Raw genomic sequence first — 20,060 nt, forward strand, 5'->3', positions numbered from 1 at the left:
TAGTGATAATTGAGCCTCACGAGATAAAACTTCAGTAGTTTTATTGAAAAAAGATAGCTGCTTTTTTTCTCCAAGCGTCTGGCTCCAGGTGCTCTTGGAAAGAGACCATCTCCATTCTTCCCAGTTATCCTGTAGAAATTTAACTTGATCTAGAAACTGCAAAGCTGAGGAATCCCATGGAGCATCAGCACTGTGTTGTTCCGATATCAAGAATCCAGTTTCCAGCCTTAGCACAGCACTAAGCTATGGGGGCCAGGGGAAGGACACGAGGCATTAGCAGACAGCAGCATTTTATTGTCGCAGGGAGCTCTTGTACCTTCTGTAGCCACCATTACTCGGTTACATGGGAAAGCGCTTCAAAAGCGGCACTTCTCCAAGCCGTGGTAAGCTTTTCTATTTCCACCACTGACCAGAAGTGGACCTCAACACACTTTTCCTCCCTGGTCGGGAGATGAGGTCAAACGCAAATGGGTTATCTGGGCTTTCTCTACCTCCCGCTGCCCAGTCCAGGGCACCAAAAAGCTGAGCTTACTCACTCTTTTTAAGCCACTACACCACGGCACGCTCCACAAACATGCATCAGAAGTTACTGCAGCCCAGTGTACAGTAATAAAAAGTGAACATTTCAAGTAATTTATTTGGAATGGACATATTAATGCAAAAGCAATATTAAGACCAGTAACTGCTGAAAGACATTCATCAAAATAAATACAAATATAGATACTACAAATAATTTAAATTGTGTTTAACACCACCAGTCAGTGTTGAATCTTCCTTGCGTCTCATAAATAGAAGATAATCGTTCGCAAAGCTGTGCCACTCGAAACACGTGGACGCTTTGCTAGAAGTCCTTTACGAAAGTCTTTGGTTTTTCTTTAAACGCATCTCAGGCAAAGCTCAGGGCTCTTTGCTCAGCAGCCTCAACAGGCTTGGAAAAAACCAAGCTGCTTCCAGCTCTCTTCTTCGCTTTCCTTCATTGGTACCCTGTCCCATTTCAGTCCAAGACACTTCATCTGGTTTATCAGCCAGTGGTATGCTCTGAAGGCAGAGAGAGAAGGAGGTTAGTTAAACGAGCGGGACAGCGAGGCATAAAAAAAAAAAGGGGGGTGGGGGGGATGTGCTCTAAAGGGACTGTAAGCGTTCAGCATTTATTTTCGCCGATATCGTATTTTTAGCAAATTCTGTAAGGAAAGCACCGCCAAGTGCCATTTCGTATTTCCTCCCTAACAGCCGCAATTCCCAGGGCCCCGCTCAAGCCCGACTCCCAGCAGAAATTCGCAGCGCCGCACCAGGAAAGGGGGACCGAGCCCCGCAACTCCCGCGCGGAAGCGGCCGGACAGCGCGGCCCGGTTTCGGGGCGCGGCCAGACACCCTCGTGGGCCGGAGCGGCGGCGGCGCCCGGGGGGACCCTCCGGCAAAAACGGGGGGGGGGAGCGGTGCAGGGGGACCCCCCGCCGCCCGTCCTCGCCTGATTTCCCACAGCAGGCAGGGGGACCGTGGGCATAATAATAATTAAACCCAAATGAAACCAATTTAGAACACGAAAAGCCGAGGCAGGAGCGGGGCAGGGGCCGCGGAGGGGCTCACCTGGGGCCGGGCCGGCCGGGGCGGGCGGCGGCGGCTCAGGGCGCCCGGGCCAGCCGCCGCTCCTGGGTGCCCGCCGCCTGCTCCATCTCCTGGCGGCTCTTGAAGTCCTGGATGGCCCGCTTGTTCTGGAAGTCGATGAGGGCCATAGTGATGGAGGCGTTCCAGCAGCTCTGGTCCGGGCACCGAAAGTCAATCTCCTTGCGGTCCTTGGTGACGATGGTGAAGTAGATGTACTTGCCCGTGCGCTCCACGCAGTCCACCTTGAGGATGGAGCCGAAGCCCAACTCCTTGCCCTTGGCCCGCTTCTGCCCGTCGGGGAAGAGGCTGAGGCTATCCTTGGTCAGCACCACCAGCTTCTTCTTCCACAGCTGGAAAAGGCTGTCGCTCCGCTTCTCCAGCTCGCCCTCGCGGATCACCTCGGCTTGCATCTTCATCCTCCCTCCCTGGTGGCTCCGGCTGCGGCTCCGGCCCCGGCTCTGGCTCAGGCGGCAATGACCGAACCTCGCCGCGACGGGAACAATTTATTGCAATGAATCAGCGCCGGGCGCCTTCCGGTGCCTCCCCCGGGGAGCCCGGCCCGCCGCCCCCTCGCCGCCCCGCCTCCCGCCCGCCCCGCGGGCCGCGCTCCCCGCCCGCCGCCGCCCGTCGGCGCTGGGCTGCGAGGGGAAGGGGGCTCGGGCACGGGGGGTGCCCCTGGAGCAAAGGGGAGGGTAGTGGATGCTGCTCCACCGCGGCGGGCGGGCTGGGTGTGGGGAGGTGGGTGCCTTGCCGAGGGCCCCCATCTCTGCTGCCCGCCCCGTGAGGGGAACCCCACTTCTGCACCCCCCCGTGTGTTTCCTCTGCCCAGCAGGGATGGTTCCCCCAGTGAGGATGGAGCTGCTGTGGCCTGACACAGCCCATCTTGCCCCTCCGGGCACACCTTGTTCCATCTCGGGTCCACACTGGGGTACGTAACACTCTCAAAACCACATCCCTGTGCTTGTCCCCGTCTCTGTCACATTGGGTCTTCCCTGGCACCATCTCCACCTGGCACAGGGGGTCTGAGCCCTGCCTGTGGTGGGCCACTGTCATCTCCCATGGACATCTGGTTTGAGCCCCAAGAGGCTCAGCCAGGGACGGCCAAGTCCACCAGCTTCATTTGAGGCCCCACATCTAGCCAGCTCTCCACCATCGCCATCAGCCCTTCCTGTGTCCTTTCCTTGGGACGCTCCACCTCTCCAGTTTTGCATTAACACTGCTCCCCCTTATCTTTTTTGTTGTTCCCTGTCATCACCAGATTTATCCCGTTTTCTTCCCCCTAGCCCACTCCCTCCTCCCAGGGGAAGGCACCACAGCTTGTTATAGTTTGGCCAGTGCTCAGCGCCACAAGGAATTCTGTAAAGACTCTGGCGGCTGGAAGCGATTTTTAAGAAGCACGTGCAAGCCTGCAATCCCTTCTTCTTGCAAGCCATTCATTTTGTCACCCTTCTACGATAGTTGACACAAGGCTGATCCAACTTCCTAGCTGTTGCCTCGATGCTGCAGCCAAGGGCAGGGCTGCGTTTAATGAACTTATTCACGCTGTTTCCAAAGCAGTATTTGCTCAGCTACGTACTCTCTGCAGCGTCACCCTTTGGACTTTGAGCCCTGTTTTCCTCCATCATCTTTTTTGAATGACCAACACCTCTATAGGTGTTTGCAAGCCGAACCCCAGAGGTGAGCTTACAAAGCAAGGCCTGGCCTCTTCGAAGAGCTTGGCGGCATTCCCAGGGACTCCGACAGGGTCAGAAGCCCATTCCCGGGAGCAAATCAGAGCTACGGCCAAACCCGTTTCCGCCGCAAATCACTTATCGGATGGGGCGTATGGCCACGCTTTGATAATTCGCGGCAGCATGCACACCTGTGGGGAGGGCCAGACAAAGGTGGGGTCTATGCCATGCTCTCGGCATTGATGAATGAGCCACGAATGGTTTAGCTGAGCGTCCTGGAGTGGGATGGACTGGGGACCACCCTAGGAAGACCACGCTGGTCATCGCTGCTCGCGGGGTGGAGAAGTGACCACAGACCATACATGTGGCTGAGTCCTGACGTGAAGAGCTGCAGGCTTTTCCCTGAAAGCCAACGTGATAGCTCGCTTTTTAGCGTGATTTGGTTTGCTTTGATTGACTAACCATCAAGCTGCACATCTACATTTTCTACAGTGCTGGTCTGCTCTGTAAAACAACAAACTCCTGCCCAAAATGCCTGGTAAGAATAAGGGAGCTGGAGCCAGCTAGGAGCAGAACTGGATCTTAAGCAGAAATCATTATGACATGTTTAATTGGGCTTCAAAACACAACAGGGAATGGTCTTTGTGCACAGGAAATGGGACACCACTTCAAAAAGACAAAAAAACAAGGCAGCAAGTCAGGAGTGTACAAGGAACATCTGGAGGAAGGCTCCCAGTGTGGAAAGGCTGCAGGACTTGGCATGTTTGTGCACACCTTGCTTCAAAAGGTCCAGTAAAAAAACTTGAATTTGCTTTTAAATGAAACTCACATCTATGGATGTGGGGTCAGCACCCTGCTTTGGTCTCTGTCTTTCCCCTTTTTGCTTTCATCTGAGTGATTTTTCTTATGCATTTATCCATCATTTTGAAAAATTCAAAGACTCCCCCAGCTGTCACCACAGTCAACTTGTTTTAGCACTGGCCAAATTAGAAAACTGTTTGAAAAATAAAAGATTATTAGGAAAAAAAAGTGAAAAAAAATCTCACAGTGTAGAAAAAACGTAGGTTCTTGCAGAAGTGGGACCCTACTTTCCAATGTATGTCCATTGTAAGAGGTCTCCACTTTTTCATGTAGTATGGGCTTGTGAAGTGGACAACTACATAAAAGGAAAGTCCAGTGCATTAAATACCATAATTTTAGGTCTCTGGCATTGTGACCATGCAAAAATTCCATAAAATAGGTTTTAAAGCATAGTTACCTGTACTGACACAGACAGGAAAGCAAAAGTGACTCGATAACTGAAGCCAAACTGGGCACCGAAGCCGAACCATGGGAAATCTTCTACAGGAACATGTCTCCGGAAGAACAGAGAGCTTCGAGGAGCTCAGAGCAATCTGACCTGGGAAACATGGGACAACTGCTTACAAGTAGCGCAGCCCTAATCCTAGTGCATGCCGTGGTAGCCAGTCATAGCTATTACGAGTGTATAGCACTAGCTTTACTTAGAAAAAGAAAAAATACGTATATTGCCTTATTTTTTAAGTAATAAGAGTTAATAACCTGAGTGAGGAGCTGACAAGGTGGAGGAGTTGATAGCAGAGTACTAATTTCATCTCCAGTGCTTGGACAGAGGGGTAAGTGATGCGATGCAGCCCTGCACTGTGCCCTGGCACTGACGCTCGGGACAAGCACGGGATGAGTGTCACAGGGCGGTTTGAGTATGTGTATGTAGTGGGTGGCTTTGATAATTAAGGGCCACAACGCAGCTTTAGCTAATAGGAACTCTGGGGAATTGCAGTTGAGGTGGCTGTTACTGTCTCTTCCTGGCAAGACCGAGCTGGGGCTGGGAGAAACCTGTTGCTGCCTTTCGTTGGAGTTTAGTTTAGCTTGATTAATTCGTGCTTCCAAACACAGCAGTGAGAGCAAGAGAAGAGATTTTTTTTTCTTGCAGCCCACCACGTCACCATGCCCATGCCTTGGCAGCGCGTGAGCTCCCAGATACAACCACCGTGGCTGCCGTTGGAAAAGATCGTCACGCACCAGCCCTTCATTACCCCCCAAATACAAGAAATCTGCAGGAATTTGAAAATTTAGGAATTTGTCTCTCTTTTTAGAAAGTGGCAAAAAATAACACAGTGGGGAGCGTTAACCAGGGGGAGGTGATGGGAAATGCACTGATGTTCATTCACTGGAGCCTCATCCCACGTGGCTGTCTCCCTCTTCCCGTGCTCTCCAGGGAGGCTGGTACCACCCTCCGCTTCACCCCAAAGCAATTCCTATTCTAGTAAGGGCATTTTTAAAAGCCTATGTGGCAATTTGGCACAGAAGTGTGGCTTCAGCCCTCTCCCAGGTGAAGGGAATAGCACTGGGTTGCTGTGGGGGGACGCTTGTACATCTGTGTGTGTGTGTGTGTTGTGTATAAGGACTTTTTTTATGGATGTGGAATAGGGTGGCCACACTCAGCCTCAATGGATGGGCTGGTGGCGTCAGCTTTTGCAAGCTGGATCTGCCATGTCACATGTTCCTTTAGTAAGCTCCTGCTCCAGAGAAGGGATTTGATCATCGTTTCAGAGTCTGAGGCATCATGTACCCTGCTGCTGGCAACACGGGGTTGCCTTAGCTACATGAGTCATGGTAACACAGCACAGCAGCCACGCAGGCGCTGCCAGGAGGAGCCCACGCTCTAAGGTCAAGGCTGAGGATGGGTAGGGCTCACGTTGAGGAAAAAATGGAAAAAAACCTGGAGTTTTGGTGATTTACCTCCTCTGCGGATCTCCCCACATGCCCATCAGTGAGACTTGCTAGCTTTCCTGTGGGATGTGGCAATGTGTTCAGCCTGCCGAGGTCTCTGGCTGGCCCTGACATCACATCTCTCTCCCAAGAGATGAAGGAGCTCACGCTGCAGCTGTCAGCCATTGCAGGGTACCAGTGTTCCCCCTGCCATCACGGTTTTATTCTTTCTGTCACTCTGTAATCCCGGAGATGGCATCTCCTCTCTGAGGTGTCTGACATTACGCTGATGTTTCTTCAGCAGAGGAAAGTGGAGACTCAAGGCCATATAACTTCTTATATTATGATGATTTAAACATGACATTTGTAAGGAAAAAAGCTGGTTTACAGGATTGACATGGTAATCCTGCCAGCTGAAGTCGATTAGTAACAGAGAAACAAACTCTTTCGCATTGTAAATTGTTGTCCTCCAAGTTTACATTAGGACGTAGCTGTATCCACAGGCACGTATAGCTAGAGCTCAGTGTAGTGACCACAGGGTCTCCTAGGAAATTTGTACTCAAAAAAACTCTAAATAGCCATAAGCTAAGGGTGTGGGTTGCTACTGTGGAAAAGTTGTGAGGAGCAGCGTTTTTTTCATGCTTTTCACAATTCTTCTATTTTTTTCATCTTTTCGTGCTCTTCAAAATGGACATTTTTTTTAATAGACTATTCCAGAATACCCCTGGGAAGTGGTTACAGTTTCTTATCATTATTCTCCTTCAGAAATGTCCTGGGACAAACTTGTGCCATTGAGTCCCCACAGACTCACTGTTCAGGTGGCAGGTGCCGGTCCCTCTGCAGACAGGATCTCCTGGAAGGACATGGAGCCCATGAGGGGCAGTTGCCCAAGATGGAGACACTCTGTGACGGGGCTCAGTTTCACTTTGGGATGTTCAGGTCTTTCCATGGGCACACAGAGAGCTCAGGTACTTCACTTCCGAGATGGAAGTTCAGGTGAAGCAGCTCTTCTCTTAGGGGCAGCTCACTTAGAAAGGTCTCAGCCAGGGAGATGAAGACCACCAAGGCTGTTTGTTTAATGATTACAGCAAATGAAACGCAACAAGGCTGGAGCTTTTGGGTTAATTTAAACAAGGGCAGCAGCGGAAGCACCTTTGCTCAATCTGTGAGAATTTTTTTGTACCATACGCAAGCCAGGCATTAATCAGCAATATCACGTAGTCCCGCTTGCTCAATTTACTAATATTTATCTGACTAAGACTCTTTTTTTCCTAAGCAGCTCAAAATGTCTCATCCCACTGACTCAGTGTGTTACCATTGCATGTTGTAAACTGCTGCAGGCAGTCGTGGAGCAGGCGTGAGGGGCTGGGGAAAAAAGATGTAATTTCCAGTAAGCTAGTCCTTGGTTGTGCTCTGAAGGAGACAGCCAAATAAGGGTGGGTACGTGCCAACTCAAAGCTGCTTAGGAGGGCTTCAGGCACTTAACTTCAGCATCAGGATTAAAAATTGGAGGGGCAGATGTGTTTTGCTCTATCTCTCCCCAGCAGACTGGGCATGACCATGTGTAGTATGTTCCCCACTCTTGGACATCGTGTAGGTATTTAGTTTCGTTACCAAAAAAAAAAAAACCACCAACAGAAAAAAGAGACTTGTGTTATCTTCTCTCTTGAGCTGTTGGTCGTGCAGTTCCCTGCTCTGGTCCACCACCTAATATATGTATTTTCGAGCCTCTCAGCCTGATTTCAAGCCCTTATGGCAGAATTACAATGGGTGGAAAGTTGCTGCAAGATCCGTGGGTAACTGGGCATGGCTTGGCTCCCCACTCGGAGGTGCCCAGATGCATCCTCACTTGGGCAAGCAGAGTGTTGACCCAACAGGTTGCGTTTGGTCCAGGGCTGCTGTCTAAACGCCAGCAGACCTGGATATAGCCTATTCTCACAATCGTCTTCACAAAGCAGCTTGCTGAGCATCACGGGGGGATCCACGAATACCTTGAGACTTACGTCAGTAGGGAGGAGAGGCCCACCGCGTGGCTGCTGTGGGACTTATGGTGACTCAGTACTTCCCTTCAATAAAGACTTCAGCTGAGAGCATGGGAAGACCAGCAGCTTGCCAAGCACTGTCCTGAACTATGTGGTTATTTACTGGCCTCTTTGAATGCCATGAACATTTTTTCATGTCTAATGACCTCAGGAGATGGTTTAGGCTACAGCTCGTGATTTTAAAGTGACGGGAGATCCCCCCTACCAAAGCGTTTGATTTCCCAGACCAAGTCCGTGCAACATAAATATTTGGGATATCCCTATTTTGCAGCAGCGGTAATAAATGTCCGAGACCGCAGCCGTGACTGACACTGATGTGCTCTCCACATATGAAGTCTCCGGTGATTACAGCTCATGCCATTCAGCCTGACGTTGCCTGTCTGCCACGGGCCAGCCTTTTATTACCCTGGTGTGCTACAACAATAACATTTACCAAAGATTATGAAGGGCCAGGCCTTGTAGTAACATGCTGACACCACATGCCAAAGTGAAGGTCACCCCTCCAGATCACCTGCCCTTTCGAAATCTGCAAAGATCAGTGAAGTGGCTGTTAACCATCTTTTCCTGTTTTTACCCAGGTGTGCAGACTCCGGCAGGTCCTGCGCTGACGAGCGTGTACGAGAGGGATGTCCTGCGTCACATCCGAGCACATCGCTGGGCTGCGCTGCCTGGTGTCAGTGTGACGTGTGTCCCAGTGTCCTGTCCCGGCTGTCCCGCCGGCAGAAGATCCAGCTCCCTGCTTGGCGCATCCTCCTGGACCTGCTTTCTGCATTTCCTCTTTTTTTTTTTGAACTACCAGTGTGTAAACTTCAAGGGTAAACAATGAAATGTGCTGCAGGACCGCCTAACCACAACATCAGCAAACTTGAGGGAGCTCGGGGGGGATGATAAGATCATGGTAGTATCTAGATTTGGGATTTTTCCTGTCTCAAGTACATCATTCCCAGCAGTGGCCAGGACCGAGCTTCTGGAAGGGGCTGAAGAGGGAAGAGCATCCTTTCCTTCCTGGGCAGTCAGTGTGTGTGAGAGGACACAGGTTAGCGCTGATGTCATGTTTCACGTCATCCTTTGGCTGCTAGTTTTCCTTTCTGAAGCTGGGACACTGCATTATGGCAGGTGTGAAGGGAAGTGGTATTTGGCACTGGGTGTCCTCTGCTGAGGCTTTCTGCCTCCTTGCTAATGTTCCCGCTGCCGTGACCTTTGCCTGCTATGATTTCCCTGCTGCTCCCCCTAAACCCACAGCCACGGCCACCAGTGCAGCCAGCAGGAGTTGAGGATGCTGCATGTACTCCCTGGCAGTGTCTGGGAAGGCTGGAGGGCAATGGGTGCCTGATATAGTGGAATAAAAAAAAAAAAAAAAAGAAATTCTCTCCATGCTTCAGCTTCAGATGCTTCAATGAAATCCAAAAACCATGGGAGAGAAAAAAAATCCTAAAATTATGGGATAAAAAGGAGAAGGGAATCGGCAATGTGTATTTTTCCAGTTTTGTTTGACTGTCCCAAATGTAACCTGTTGCTGATTTATCTCCCCACTCCAACCACCAAATAAAAGGGAATGGGATGAGTTCAATAGCCCTGAGCCGTAGCATTTGGTGTGTATAAACTCCAGGTGCCACCCGATCTGTACCTGCCCTTTGTCTTTTGGGTCGTACGGTGGGGGGTGACAGCAGCCCGCTTGCTCCGCGGTGCCTGAGCTAATATTTGCTGACGGGGCTGTGTAAAAGCCAAACTTTCTTTTTTCCTGCCGGTTACTCAGACTGCCTCATGTTCGAACACCCGGCCCCACCTCGGCAAATATTTGCAATAAGTAGCTCAGGGCATGTCACAGCCCCAGGTCCTGGGGCCAAGCCCAGCTGTCCCACTGTGACTCGGGCTGGGCTGGAGCTGGGGAAGGCAGCGAGCATCAATGACACCGTTTTTCTCCTCCTGATGGTCCCCAAGCCGGTCGGCTGAACCAGGAGGTGGAAAAGGGAAATCATAAGTCATAAAAAGCTGAGGATTTAATTTTTTTTCCCCGCTCTGTTAAAGAAAGCATTGTCTGGTGGCAGGGAAAAACTCTATCTGTTTTGTGCAGAGAGCAAAAGCCGGCACTTTTGGAGATGGGTGTGAGGCTGGTGGCCCAGTGGTCCAGTGGCTCGAGGGCAGCCTGTGCCGGTGCTGCTGGAGGCACTGGTGACTGCAGCCTTTATGAGTGGAAAAAAAGATGAAGTGAGAAAGTTTGTGATAAAGCAGGGAGGCAGTTAAGGGGAGGAAATGAGGGCGCTTGGCATGTAACCTTGGCTGGGCTCTGCTCTCCAGGGACGAGCCAAAAATAAATTTCCTTGGAGCCAGGGCAGCCAGCGCCCGAGTTAAAGTCCCTGCGTGCCGTGGCAGATGGGAAGCAGCCACAGCACGCACAGGGGATGGGAGCAGGCTGAGATGTTTTCCCCGGCTGAGGGCATCCCGCTGCTTTACTAGGGGGCAGCTTTCTTCCCCACTTCCCAGGATTTTCCTTGGGAGCCCAGCACCCACAGTTTCCCCTTCGTGTGCCCTCCATCAGCTCAGTGGGGCTCCAGCCCGGTGCCTGGTACAGCTGAGGAGGGAAGAGTTATTGACCTGAAAACACAGAACCCCCCTCACAATGCTGTGTAATAACTTAAAACACAGAAACCCCCTTAACGTGGCACAATCTCTGAGTGCACACTGGGACAAATGGAACAGAAGCTCAGCTACCGACCCTGAAGTCCTTCAGAAGAGGGTTCCCTTCTGAGACCAAAGACAGGTAGAATTGGCATTTACCACCCTGGGATGGGTTTATCTGGGCTTTTTGGGAGCTGTTGTAACCAGAGGGGTTGCTGCAGCAGGGATAAAAGGCTTTGAATTCCTCCTTTCCTCAATCTATTTGTTGGCTATTTGGTATTTGAAGCATTGAGTCCTGCTGGCTGGCCAGCCTTCGGAGGCGGGAAATAACCTCCAAACGGAGCAAAATGAGTTAAATGCCTTGGCAGGCGGCCAGGATGACTAAGTCATTCTTCCAGCTTTACTGCAGCAGGAGTCAAAGTCACGGAGCCGGACACATTTCCCATAATTGGAAACCCTTGGCCAGATCTGCGGGATGTGGGGGTGCAGCGGTGGCTGCAAGCGGCCGGCGGGGCCGCAGGCAGGGTGGCTCCAGAAGGGAGATGTGCCTCCGAGAACGTTTCGTTGCCAAGGTCTCTCTAAAAGCCTCTTTGGACTCACACAGGCACCTCTCCATCCTTAGCTTCTCTTATGAGACCCCGAAGTGCAAACCTATGTGAGAGCAGGAGGAGAAATGTTTGGTTTCAGTGAGTCCATCTCCTTTCTTCCTCCTCCTCCGGCCATGGAGAAGGGATGCGGCACCGCCTGTTGTTTGCCTGGCCATCACCAGGATCACTCATTCCCTTCCCTTCCGGATGAGACTTATCTGTGGCCACTCCAGCAATGCGTGACGACAGCCAAGCACCCTGCGAGGAGCCGTACGGGTGCTTCACCACCCACGGCTTATTTAACTGTCCTTTTGGCGCCGCTCGGCTCACAGCACCACCAAAAACCATCATCATCATCATCATCATCATCATCATCATCATCATCATCATCATCATCAGACGCTGCTGGGAAACAAGCAATGGAAGAAGAGAACTGGGTGGTTGCCATTGGCATCCTCTGGGCTGGTCCCCTGGCCGGAGGCCTTCCCGACGCTGGGATTTTTGGCTCCGGCTGCCCTCTGAGCACATTTCTTTGCAGCACACCCAGCCAGCAGCCCGGCCTCTCCAGTGGCTGATAAGGTGCTTGACCTTTGTCTTGGGTGACTCATGGCTGCTCCTGCTTCACTTGCAGGTCAAGGGCTGGTTGCTTCCTCCATGGGAAAGCTCCCAAGTGTTGACCAGGTGCAGGAGGAGCACAACCACTCCTGCACCCAGAAACCCCCTTTAGCCACAGTCTTTGAATCGCTTATCACCCCGCGGTGCCCCGTTCCCTGCTCCTGCTGCTCCTCTCACGGCGTAAAGCAAGGCTACAAAAAGGAAGGCTGTAACGGTAGTGCCCTGGAACTGTTTGCCTTACCCCTGCTCAGAAATGAATGACGATTGTGTTGGCACAATCATTCATCAAAAATAAAAATCCTTCCTCTCTTTTTATGCCACAAGCCATTGCCAGGTGACTGAGGGCTTGGGTGGCCAAAGTCATCTCATCTTTCTCAATCCCAAAAGGCATTTTCAGATATCCCAGTGCTGAGGGGCAGCTCGTCCCCACACTGCCCCCGGCTCAGGGATGGGGACACCCAGTCATGCCACCCAGCTGTGTAGCATAGGGGACTTGGGGTGTTTTCCAGTAGAGGGAAGGGAGGTCCCCAGGTCAGGGGTGAGATCAAGAGTGCCACCGCCCCATGGGAGGTGTGGGGTGTTATGTTGCCATGGAGGAGAAATACCATCTGAGGCGCGACATGTGCCCAGTGAGTCACCACCCCGCACTGCCACCACGATAAGTAGTGGGGGTAGATTTTATATTTTCCCCAAGTTTCTTACAGCCATGCCTTCCTCCTAAGGCTATTTATTTATGCATCCATACCCACTGCCTATGACCAGCACTGTGCACACGGGCTACCAAGGGCAGAGCCTGGGACACCCTTGCCTACACCAGCACATCAGCCACAGGTGATGGCTGTGCATGGATGAGGAGGAGGAGGAGGAGGAGGAGGAGGAGGATGGGGCTGCCCCAAGGGAAGAGCCATTGCTCAGCAGTGCTGACACAGAGCACCCTCTTCCTCAGCCTGAAATGCAGGAGGGTGGTTTTATTTTCATTCCCCACAAGCGGTTGTCACAAGTCATCTTGAATCATAAGTGATATCTCATCCAACAGCAATGAAGGAAGAAGAGGGAAAAAGGCCTTGACCTCGTGAGAAAGCTGGGAGCTGGGATGGGGACACAGCTGGCCCCATGGGAGTGAGAGTGCATTTCTCTGGGAAATCTGGGTTGTGGGTCACTGCAAAAAAGTCCCCTCTGCAAAGCCAGGCTGTGATCGACGATCACTGCGGGCGTCGAGGCTGATGAGCTTTTTTGCCAAGTGTCTGGGACTCCAGGGCAAAGGGAGTGGGAAGGCAGGAGGAGGTTTGTGTTCGTGGGGGGCTGGCGGGGAGCCCGGAGCGAGATCTCAGCCCCAACCTTCAAACGGCGGAGGCTGCTGGCTCAGCACCGGCGGCTGGACCCGGGCCAGCCCTCGCACGTTGCTCCCACCCGGGCGTTTGAAAAAGCAGGTTTCACTTCTCTTTGGTTAAAGGAAACCTCGTTCTCCCACCTGGCGCAGGGCTGGGGTGGCCGGTCGGCAGCGGGGGGGTGACTCAGCCTGCCCACGCAGCCGCCTGCCCTCCGGCCCCAGCCCGATCTGCCAAGCAGGTGGGTCAACCGTTCCACGGAAAGACCTTGGGCCTTCCCTCCTTTCCCTTTTTTTCGCCCCGGGAGCCGCAGTCCCGTGAGCAGCAGCAGCCGGGCGGCAGCGCCGGCTCCCTGCCCGCCCGAGGCCGGTGCTCTGCGGGGCGGCGATGTGTTGGCCGCCCAGCCGGGTTGCCTGTGGCCAGCAGCTCGGTGGTCCCGGGGTCGCCTGGCCCTCTGCCAGCCGCTGCCGTGGAGGACAAGCCCGGCAGTGCCTGCCAGGGGCGGAGGGAACACTGAAGGTGCGGTGCAGATACAAAGCAGCCGAGTTTCTTTCTTAATAATTTTTTTATCTGCGGCAGGAGGAAGTCGTAAAGCGATTATGTCTCATTGAACTACGCGGAGGAAGGATGTCCCAGGGCACGGACCGAGTCAAGGCCAAAGCTCTGGCCTCCCAGCTGCCAGAGAGAGCAATAAAACACAGAGGCATCTCGGGATTAAGAGCAGTTCAGCCCCTGCAATTATCACTGCTTCCCGAGGGAGGTTTCTTTCACGTGCCTCCTTTTTTTCCCCTCCCTGGTCGTGCGTTAGGACAGATGGACAAGGCGGTGCCCACAGGAAAAGTGCACATATGGACTGGGTGGGTTAGTCTCACCTTGGTTTTCGCCGTGTGGGGTCATAGGGAGGGTGTTTCTATCAGAGTATGGCTGCCTGCTGCTGGGCATTAGAATAGAATAGAATAGAATAGAATAGAATAGAATAGAATTATTTTTTGAGCTCCTAATTGTGTCTCTGCTTTAACTTTACTTTTAGCTTTAGCCTTAAACACCCACCCGGTCCCAGTAGCTCCTCCCCCTGCCAACACCCACCCAGTACTTTATCCGGGAGGTGTTTCTGGCTGGTGCCGTGTGTGGGGAGGGCTCGGTTTGGCTTCGGAGGGTTTTTTGGCTTTGAGGTTTTTTTAAGCTGTTCTCTGCCCCTTTGATGTGCTGGATCGACACCAAAAAAGCCAATTGCAGCTTGCCTTGGGGGTGCCGAGGCAGGATCCGAAAGTGCCGGCAGCGTTGGCCGGGAGGCAACTGCTTCGATCTGCTCCCACCAGTCACTCCAGAGCCTGCCGCAAAGCCCTGCCTGCCTGGGAGGGGTGCGACAGAGGAGCCCCCCAAACTCTACAACACGTCATGCCCAGAGATCTCTGGTGGTGCCGCCAACGTGCTCGAAGGGGGCCTGTCCCCCCCCTCCCCTGCACCGCCACCCCCTTTAATTAAAAATTGAAATCGAGTAATTGCCTCCTCATTAAAGCCAATTAAAGCCCGGCTGACGAGGGAGGAGGCGGCACATTTTGCAACTCGCCGCGGAGATGAGAAAGCGCGCACCGCAATTACAGTGTCTGTTTGCTTTGCCTTCACCCAACGTCTTCATCAGGGCTGGCTTTGAAATCGGAGTCGGGCGAAACAGCGCTGGCGGGTTCCTCGCACCCAGAAAACCCCGTGTACTGGTTGGGCCGGGAGCTGGGAGAGGCCAACGCACGCCGCGGTGGGAAAGGGAGACCAGGCTGCCTCCTCTTCCTCCTCCTCCTCCTCCTCCTGCCCTGCACCCACAGACGGGGCCAAGCGTGGAGGAGGGATGCTCAGGTGGATGAGGGATGGAGAACAAGACTCCTCCATGCCCGGCGAGGAGCCCCCTGTGCTGGGGCTCACTGGGCTGGTGCCTGCAGCTCTGCCTTTTGCTCTCTGTCTCTCAGGGATGATTTGAAGCCACCAGCAGCGCCTCAGCAAGGCCAGGAGCACCCACATGGGCGGTTCCCACCCCTGCTCAGTTTGGGGTACTGCACGGACCTTGCCCTGCGAGGTGGGGGGGTGTGTTCAGAGGACTCCTCGTTTGCTGTCCCTAGCTGTAACAGTAATCAGTTCACAGGGGGCTCAGTCCCAAATGAAACAGGGTATTTGCAGCCCCTTCAGCCTCGCTGAGGAAAGGGACCAAAACCCCCTGGTTCCCAGAAGGCACCAGATGAAGCTGAGAGTGGCGAGAGGGAGAGTTCCATCCCCTCTTCTTTTTGGCCAGGAGATCCCAATGCAAGCCAAGCCACGTCCGTGACCGCAGGAGCTTCCAGCCCGAGAAGCTTTACCAAGCCTGCAACCGCAGCGCCAAATACACGTGCGCTGCTGCTCAAGATGCCGGCTCAGTGATTTACCCTCTTGCTGCCCAGCTTTGAAACGCCTGAGCAAGCAGCCCTTGCGAACCCTTTGTTACACGCCCCGCTCTTGCCTACGTTTTGACCTGAACTGTGCCTATTAATCTCTTTTTCTTTTCTTTTTTTTGTATAATAACAGTCCGGCGTTCTTTGTAGGGGATCTTTCTTCAAAGATCTCCTTTTTGATCTTTTCATAGGCTAAGCAACAATTCATCCTATATAAATCTCAGATTGAACGTACATAATTTGTTTTTCCCTGCTTTTTTTGAAGCGGTAAGAGATGAAACAGCTTAGGGGAATGTCAGCAGCAGTTATATCTTAATTGGTTTTTCTCTGCATCAAAACGCCTTGAACTATTCACTTGTGTGCAGGAGCTCTGCGTGACCTTTACGGCAAGTGCCTTAACTCCCCCAACAAGTTATATCCCGTCGGCGACTCTAGGAGTTTGCTTTGGTAGTGGCTCCGATACTAATTTTGTACCCAACCCTCCTTCTCTCGTGCCCTTTCCCTCCAGGCAAATCAAAGCCTTTCAAATGTGCCTTGAGTCAGGAGCATGAAAAGAAGGAAGAGTAGATAATTGGGTGAAATAAAAAATAATATTAAAAAAAAGGAAAAAAAAAAAAACCAAACCCCTCCTAAGTGTGACCTTACCACTGTTGGCCAAGTAGATATTAGTGCTAAAACACCGAGGCACGGTGTTTTGCCCCTAAAAGGTGGACGAGCACGGACTAACAACCGCCAGAGTGAATTTGATTTGCGAAATGATCAAGTTTAACAGCTCACAAAGTTTATTTGTGTGGTGCAAATAAGATTTGCATCGGTGATAGACTAATGGTCCTTCTTTTCCAGTATCATCCTATGCTCTTTGGTTTCTGCCCCAACCAGTGCCAAATTTTTATTTTTTATGCATTTTTATTTTTTCCCTTTGGCTCGTGTTGCATAATGAGTAAATTCCTTTCTGTACTGTTTCCCTTCTCTTCAGCCTGTTTCTTTAGCTGGGATAGGTCTGCTCTCGGTGACATTAAACTCGCAGATGCTGGGGGGCAAGCAGCGAGGCAGGGGCGAGGCAGCGAGTAGCCACTGCGCCGCTGACGACGGCTCCTTTTGGGAAAGGAAAACTTGCGAGGAGGGTTCGTGGATCTTTTTGCAGTGCGGGACTGTTACCGGGAAGGCTCACGCGGGCCGGGAGGCCACACGTTGCTGCTCGGGCAATCGGAGCGCACACTTGCCGGGCTGTATTCACCTGGTTTGGCATCCTCGCAAGGTGTCCGGATTCCCACGGTACCAGCCGGACGGCACGGCGGCTTGCGCAAGAGGCGAGCGCGCGGCTGGGTGGAGCGCGCGTTTCTGCTTGTGTAATGGCGAGGCGAACAGGCAGAGAGGAAAGCCGGTCCGGAAACAAAAGCTGGCACTTGGCGAACAGCTCAGCCTTCATTCACATGATGCTTCATTAACAGCGCATAGGCTTGGATTTTTTTTTTTTTTAAATTTTTTTTTTTTTTTTTTTTTTTTGATGCTTGTCACACCAGAGTGACTTAAGGCGTTTGCTGTTTAAGCTTCCTGGCCTGTGAGAGGCTGGAGGTATTTAGGACGTTAATATGGGCATATGGAAAAAAAATAGCTCTGTCTGCTATTAGTGTGATGACTATAAACTGTCTGGGAAAGGCGGATGAAGGCTCTTCCATGCGCAGGTCACAGCTGTGGCGACAGAGCTGTTTGCACACCGGTTATAGTGAAAAACGTGGGCAACAAAGGCAAAAAATGTTAGGACTTCAGCTTCAGGGAAGGAGTCCTGAACAGCTGCTGTATTGACACAAAATCAATGCCTCCCAGATTTTATTTGGGAAATAATACAGATATTAATCTGTGGGAAGAGGTAGAGGATAAAGAAGCAAAATGCAGCACTTTATTTTTTTTTTATACATCGCCATTTACAACAGGCTATCGAGAGGTGATTTGCAGGAGCTCAAAGTAAACTTCACATTTTTCTAAAAGTCACATATTGCTGGACTAGAAAGCCACAGGACCAGGTGAAATTTAGTGAGGGCAAGGCTTTGGGGCACGTTACATGTGCTCCAGTGGCAAGAGAAGCAAGTTTCCCACCAAGCTGCATAATCCACTACTTGCATTATTAGGCTCAACTAGAAAGGATGTTTCTTCTGTTTTTCGGCTGAGCTGTAACTGTCTCCAAAAGGGCTCATGCAGAGACACTTCAGAAGACAGCACAAATTCCAAGCACAGGTTCATAAAGTTGTAGTGTCAGGCAGCTGGAGCATGTCTCACATCCTAAACTCGCCTCCTGAATCGCCGAGCTCGCGAGGACGGAGCAATTTCCTTGTGCCGTAACTGGCCTGACCTCTTCTTACGCGCTCCTCTCCAGCATGCGCCTCCTCCAGACTGCGCTGTGCTGAGCTGGCCTCCTTGGTGAGACCTCATTTGTTTGAGGAGCTGCCATCAAGGCAGCATTTAACTGAGGATGAATTTATTACGAGTCTCCTTTATTTTAAAACAGGAAAAGCCTGTTTAATAAGGAGAGTGGAAACGCGCAGAGACCATTTTAATCTTTCCAGCTACCACAAATCCTCATCAGATAGCAAACCCCAGATAACTGAACTTACTGAAACTGGACTGAAAGCCTACAGCTCTTAGTTATCCCTAATACCAACATCCCATGAAGGTACCCTAATGCCATGCAAAAGGCTCCTGAAAAACCACAACCCGTCCCCGATTCTCAGCTGGAAGCAGAATATTTGCCATTTGTTTCCGTATCAGATGGGGCAGTGTGGTAGTACCTCCAAGGCTTTCTTCCTAGACAACCTAGGCACGGAGAAGCTATTAATCACGCTGCAGCCCAAGTAGGCGACATGCCAAATTAACCTCTCTTGGAGCACTTCCAGCTGCTTCAACTTTCAGACCCAGAAATGGAGCTTTTTTTTTTCCCCCTCAAATGAGAAGCTACCGACATAAAGACTGCATCAAAAGAGCGTGTTCACACAGACTAAACTTCACAGTTTCTTTCATCAGGTTGATGGTAATCAGGCATGTATACACGTAGACTCACTTTTTTGGAATCACCCCACAATTTCTACAACTTCCCACCTTAATTTTGTATTATTTGTCTTAAGAAAACACCAAGATTGATTTTTTTCTTTTTTTTTCTCCCAACAGTTAATCACACTCCTTTTCACACACCCACACTCCCTGTATTTACTATCCAGCCTGGTGGTGTCCAGCTTTGACATTCTGACAACCAACCCACCAGTTCCTCATACTCTTTTCTGCTCAAGGAATGAGCTGAGCTGTTCAAGTACCCACTAGTTACTTTTCCTGTAGACAAAGTCTATAAATAATCACCTGAAAACAGAAAAGTCTATGAAATGCTCATCTTTGCCATTATCAGCCAGATCTGTAATGGCAAGAGCATGGCTGGGTTTTGGCTGGCAGGCTGTGTCAACTGGCATTAATTCTGCTTTAACAAATCCCAGCTCAGCTTTCCCATCACTTTCCCAAGGATGAACATCTTGCTCGGCAGCTTCCTTACCCACCCATTTCATTTGCGCTCCCTGAACCCTGGCACATTTGCTCTATGAGTTCTGGAATTTCCCGTTTTCTGAAAATTAAAGTGAGCCTTTCAGGATTCATGCACATAAATTACTTCGGTGTGCTAATTTGCAGATGTTTATCTCCAGGTAGCAGCACTCCTGTTTAACCATGTAGTGGAAAGCACTTCTTCAGGATGAGGGAGCTATTACTCAGTTTCTCTTGACAGAAAAAAGCTGGTCACATACCTCTTTTTGGTGTGCCTCACATCACTGGCACTGTTACCCACCAGTCTGCATGTCTCCTTGTCAGACACAGCGTTAAGCCCTTCTCTGTGCCAGTCAGAGCATGACTGGTTACAAAAACCCAAAAAACCATGACTGGTTTTTAAAATAAAGTCCAGAAACTACCCCTACTCCTTCCCCCTTCCCTCACTCTTGCCTTAACACTGCGCCACCTCAGTATTAGTGCTCCGCATTTTCTGACGGCACAGTGTTGATGCAGGGGTATCTCAACAGGTCATAAACCAGTTTATGTTCCCCAGCAGCTCATTTAGATCTACGCAATTTGGTCACAGACAAGTGGCATCTTTGATAACGATGTTGCCCCACCCCAGGCCCCCCATTCCTATAAAACACTTCAGACAGCTAGAAGTGAAGGAAACTGCTTACTTGCAAATTGAGCAAGTTTGTTCTGATTTACGTCAAAGAACTCCCTAATGCAATATTGACAAGGGCTCCTTTTCTTCAGCTTTTGACAACAAAGGAAACTAGCAGGACATCAGACAAGAGCTGTACGAGGCCGAACAGCTGGCACAGCCCTTGTTAAAAACACTTCACCGTTCACTACCAAAAGTCAGCCAGATACTCATTTAATCTGGGAAGGATGTTATGGACGAGACAGGCACCAATAA

The 20,060-nt window shown here is 51.2% G+C and overlaps 1 protein-coding gene across 1 annotated transcript; it reads right to left on the bottom strand.

Annotated features, from left to right (window-relative positions):
• Positions 1 to 1,622: 1,622 nt before the first annotated feature.
• Positions 1,623 to 2,021, bottom strand: PHLDA2 (pleckstrin homology like domain family A member 2). The gene has a single exon (XM_086613829.1). The coding sequence runs from the start codon at positions 2,019 to 2,021 to the stop codon at positions 1,623 to 1,625; it is 399 nt and encodes a 132-aa protein (XP_086469955.1).
• Between the last annotated feature and the right edge of the window lie 18,039 nt (positions 2,022 to 20,060).

Source organism: Tauraco erythrolophus, chromosome 6, assembly GCF_009769465.1.
Source record: "Tauraco erythrolophus isolate bTauEry1 chromosome 6, bTauEry1.pri, whole genome shotgun sequence".
NCBI classification, from domain to species: Eukaryota; Metazoa; Chordata; class Aves; order Musophagiformes; family Musophagidae; genus Tauraco; species Tauraco erythrolophus.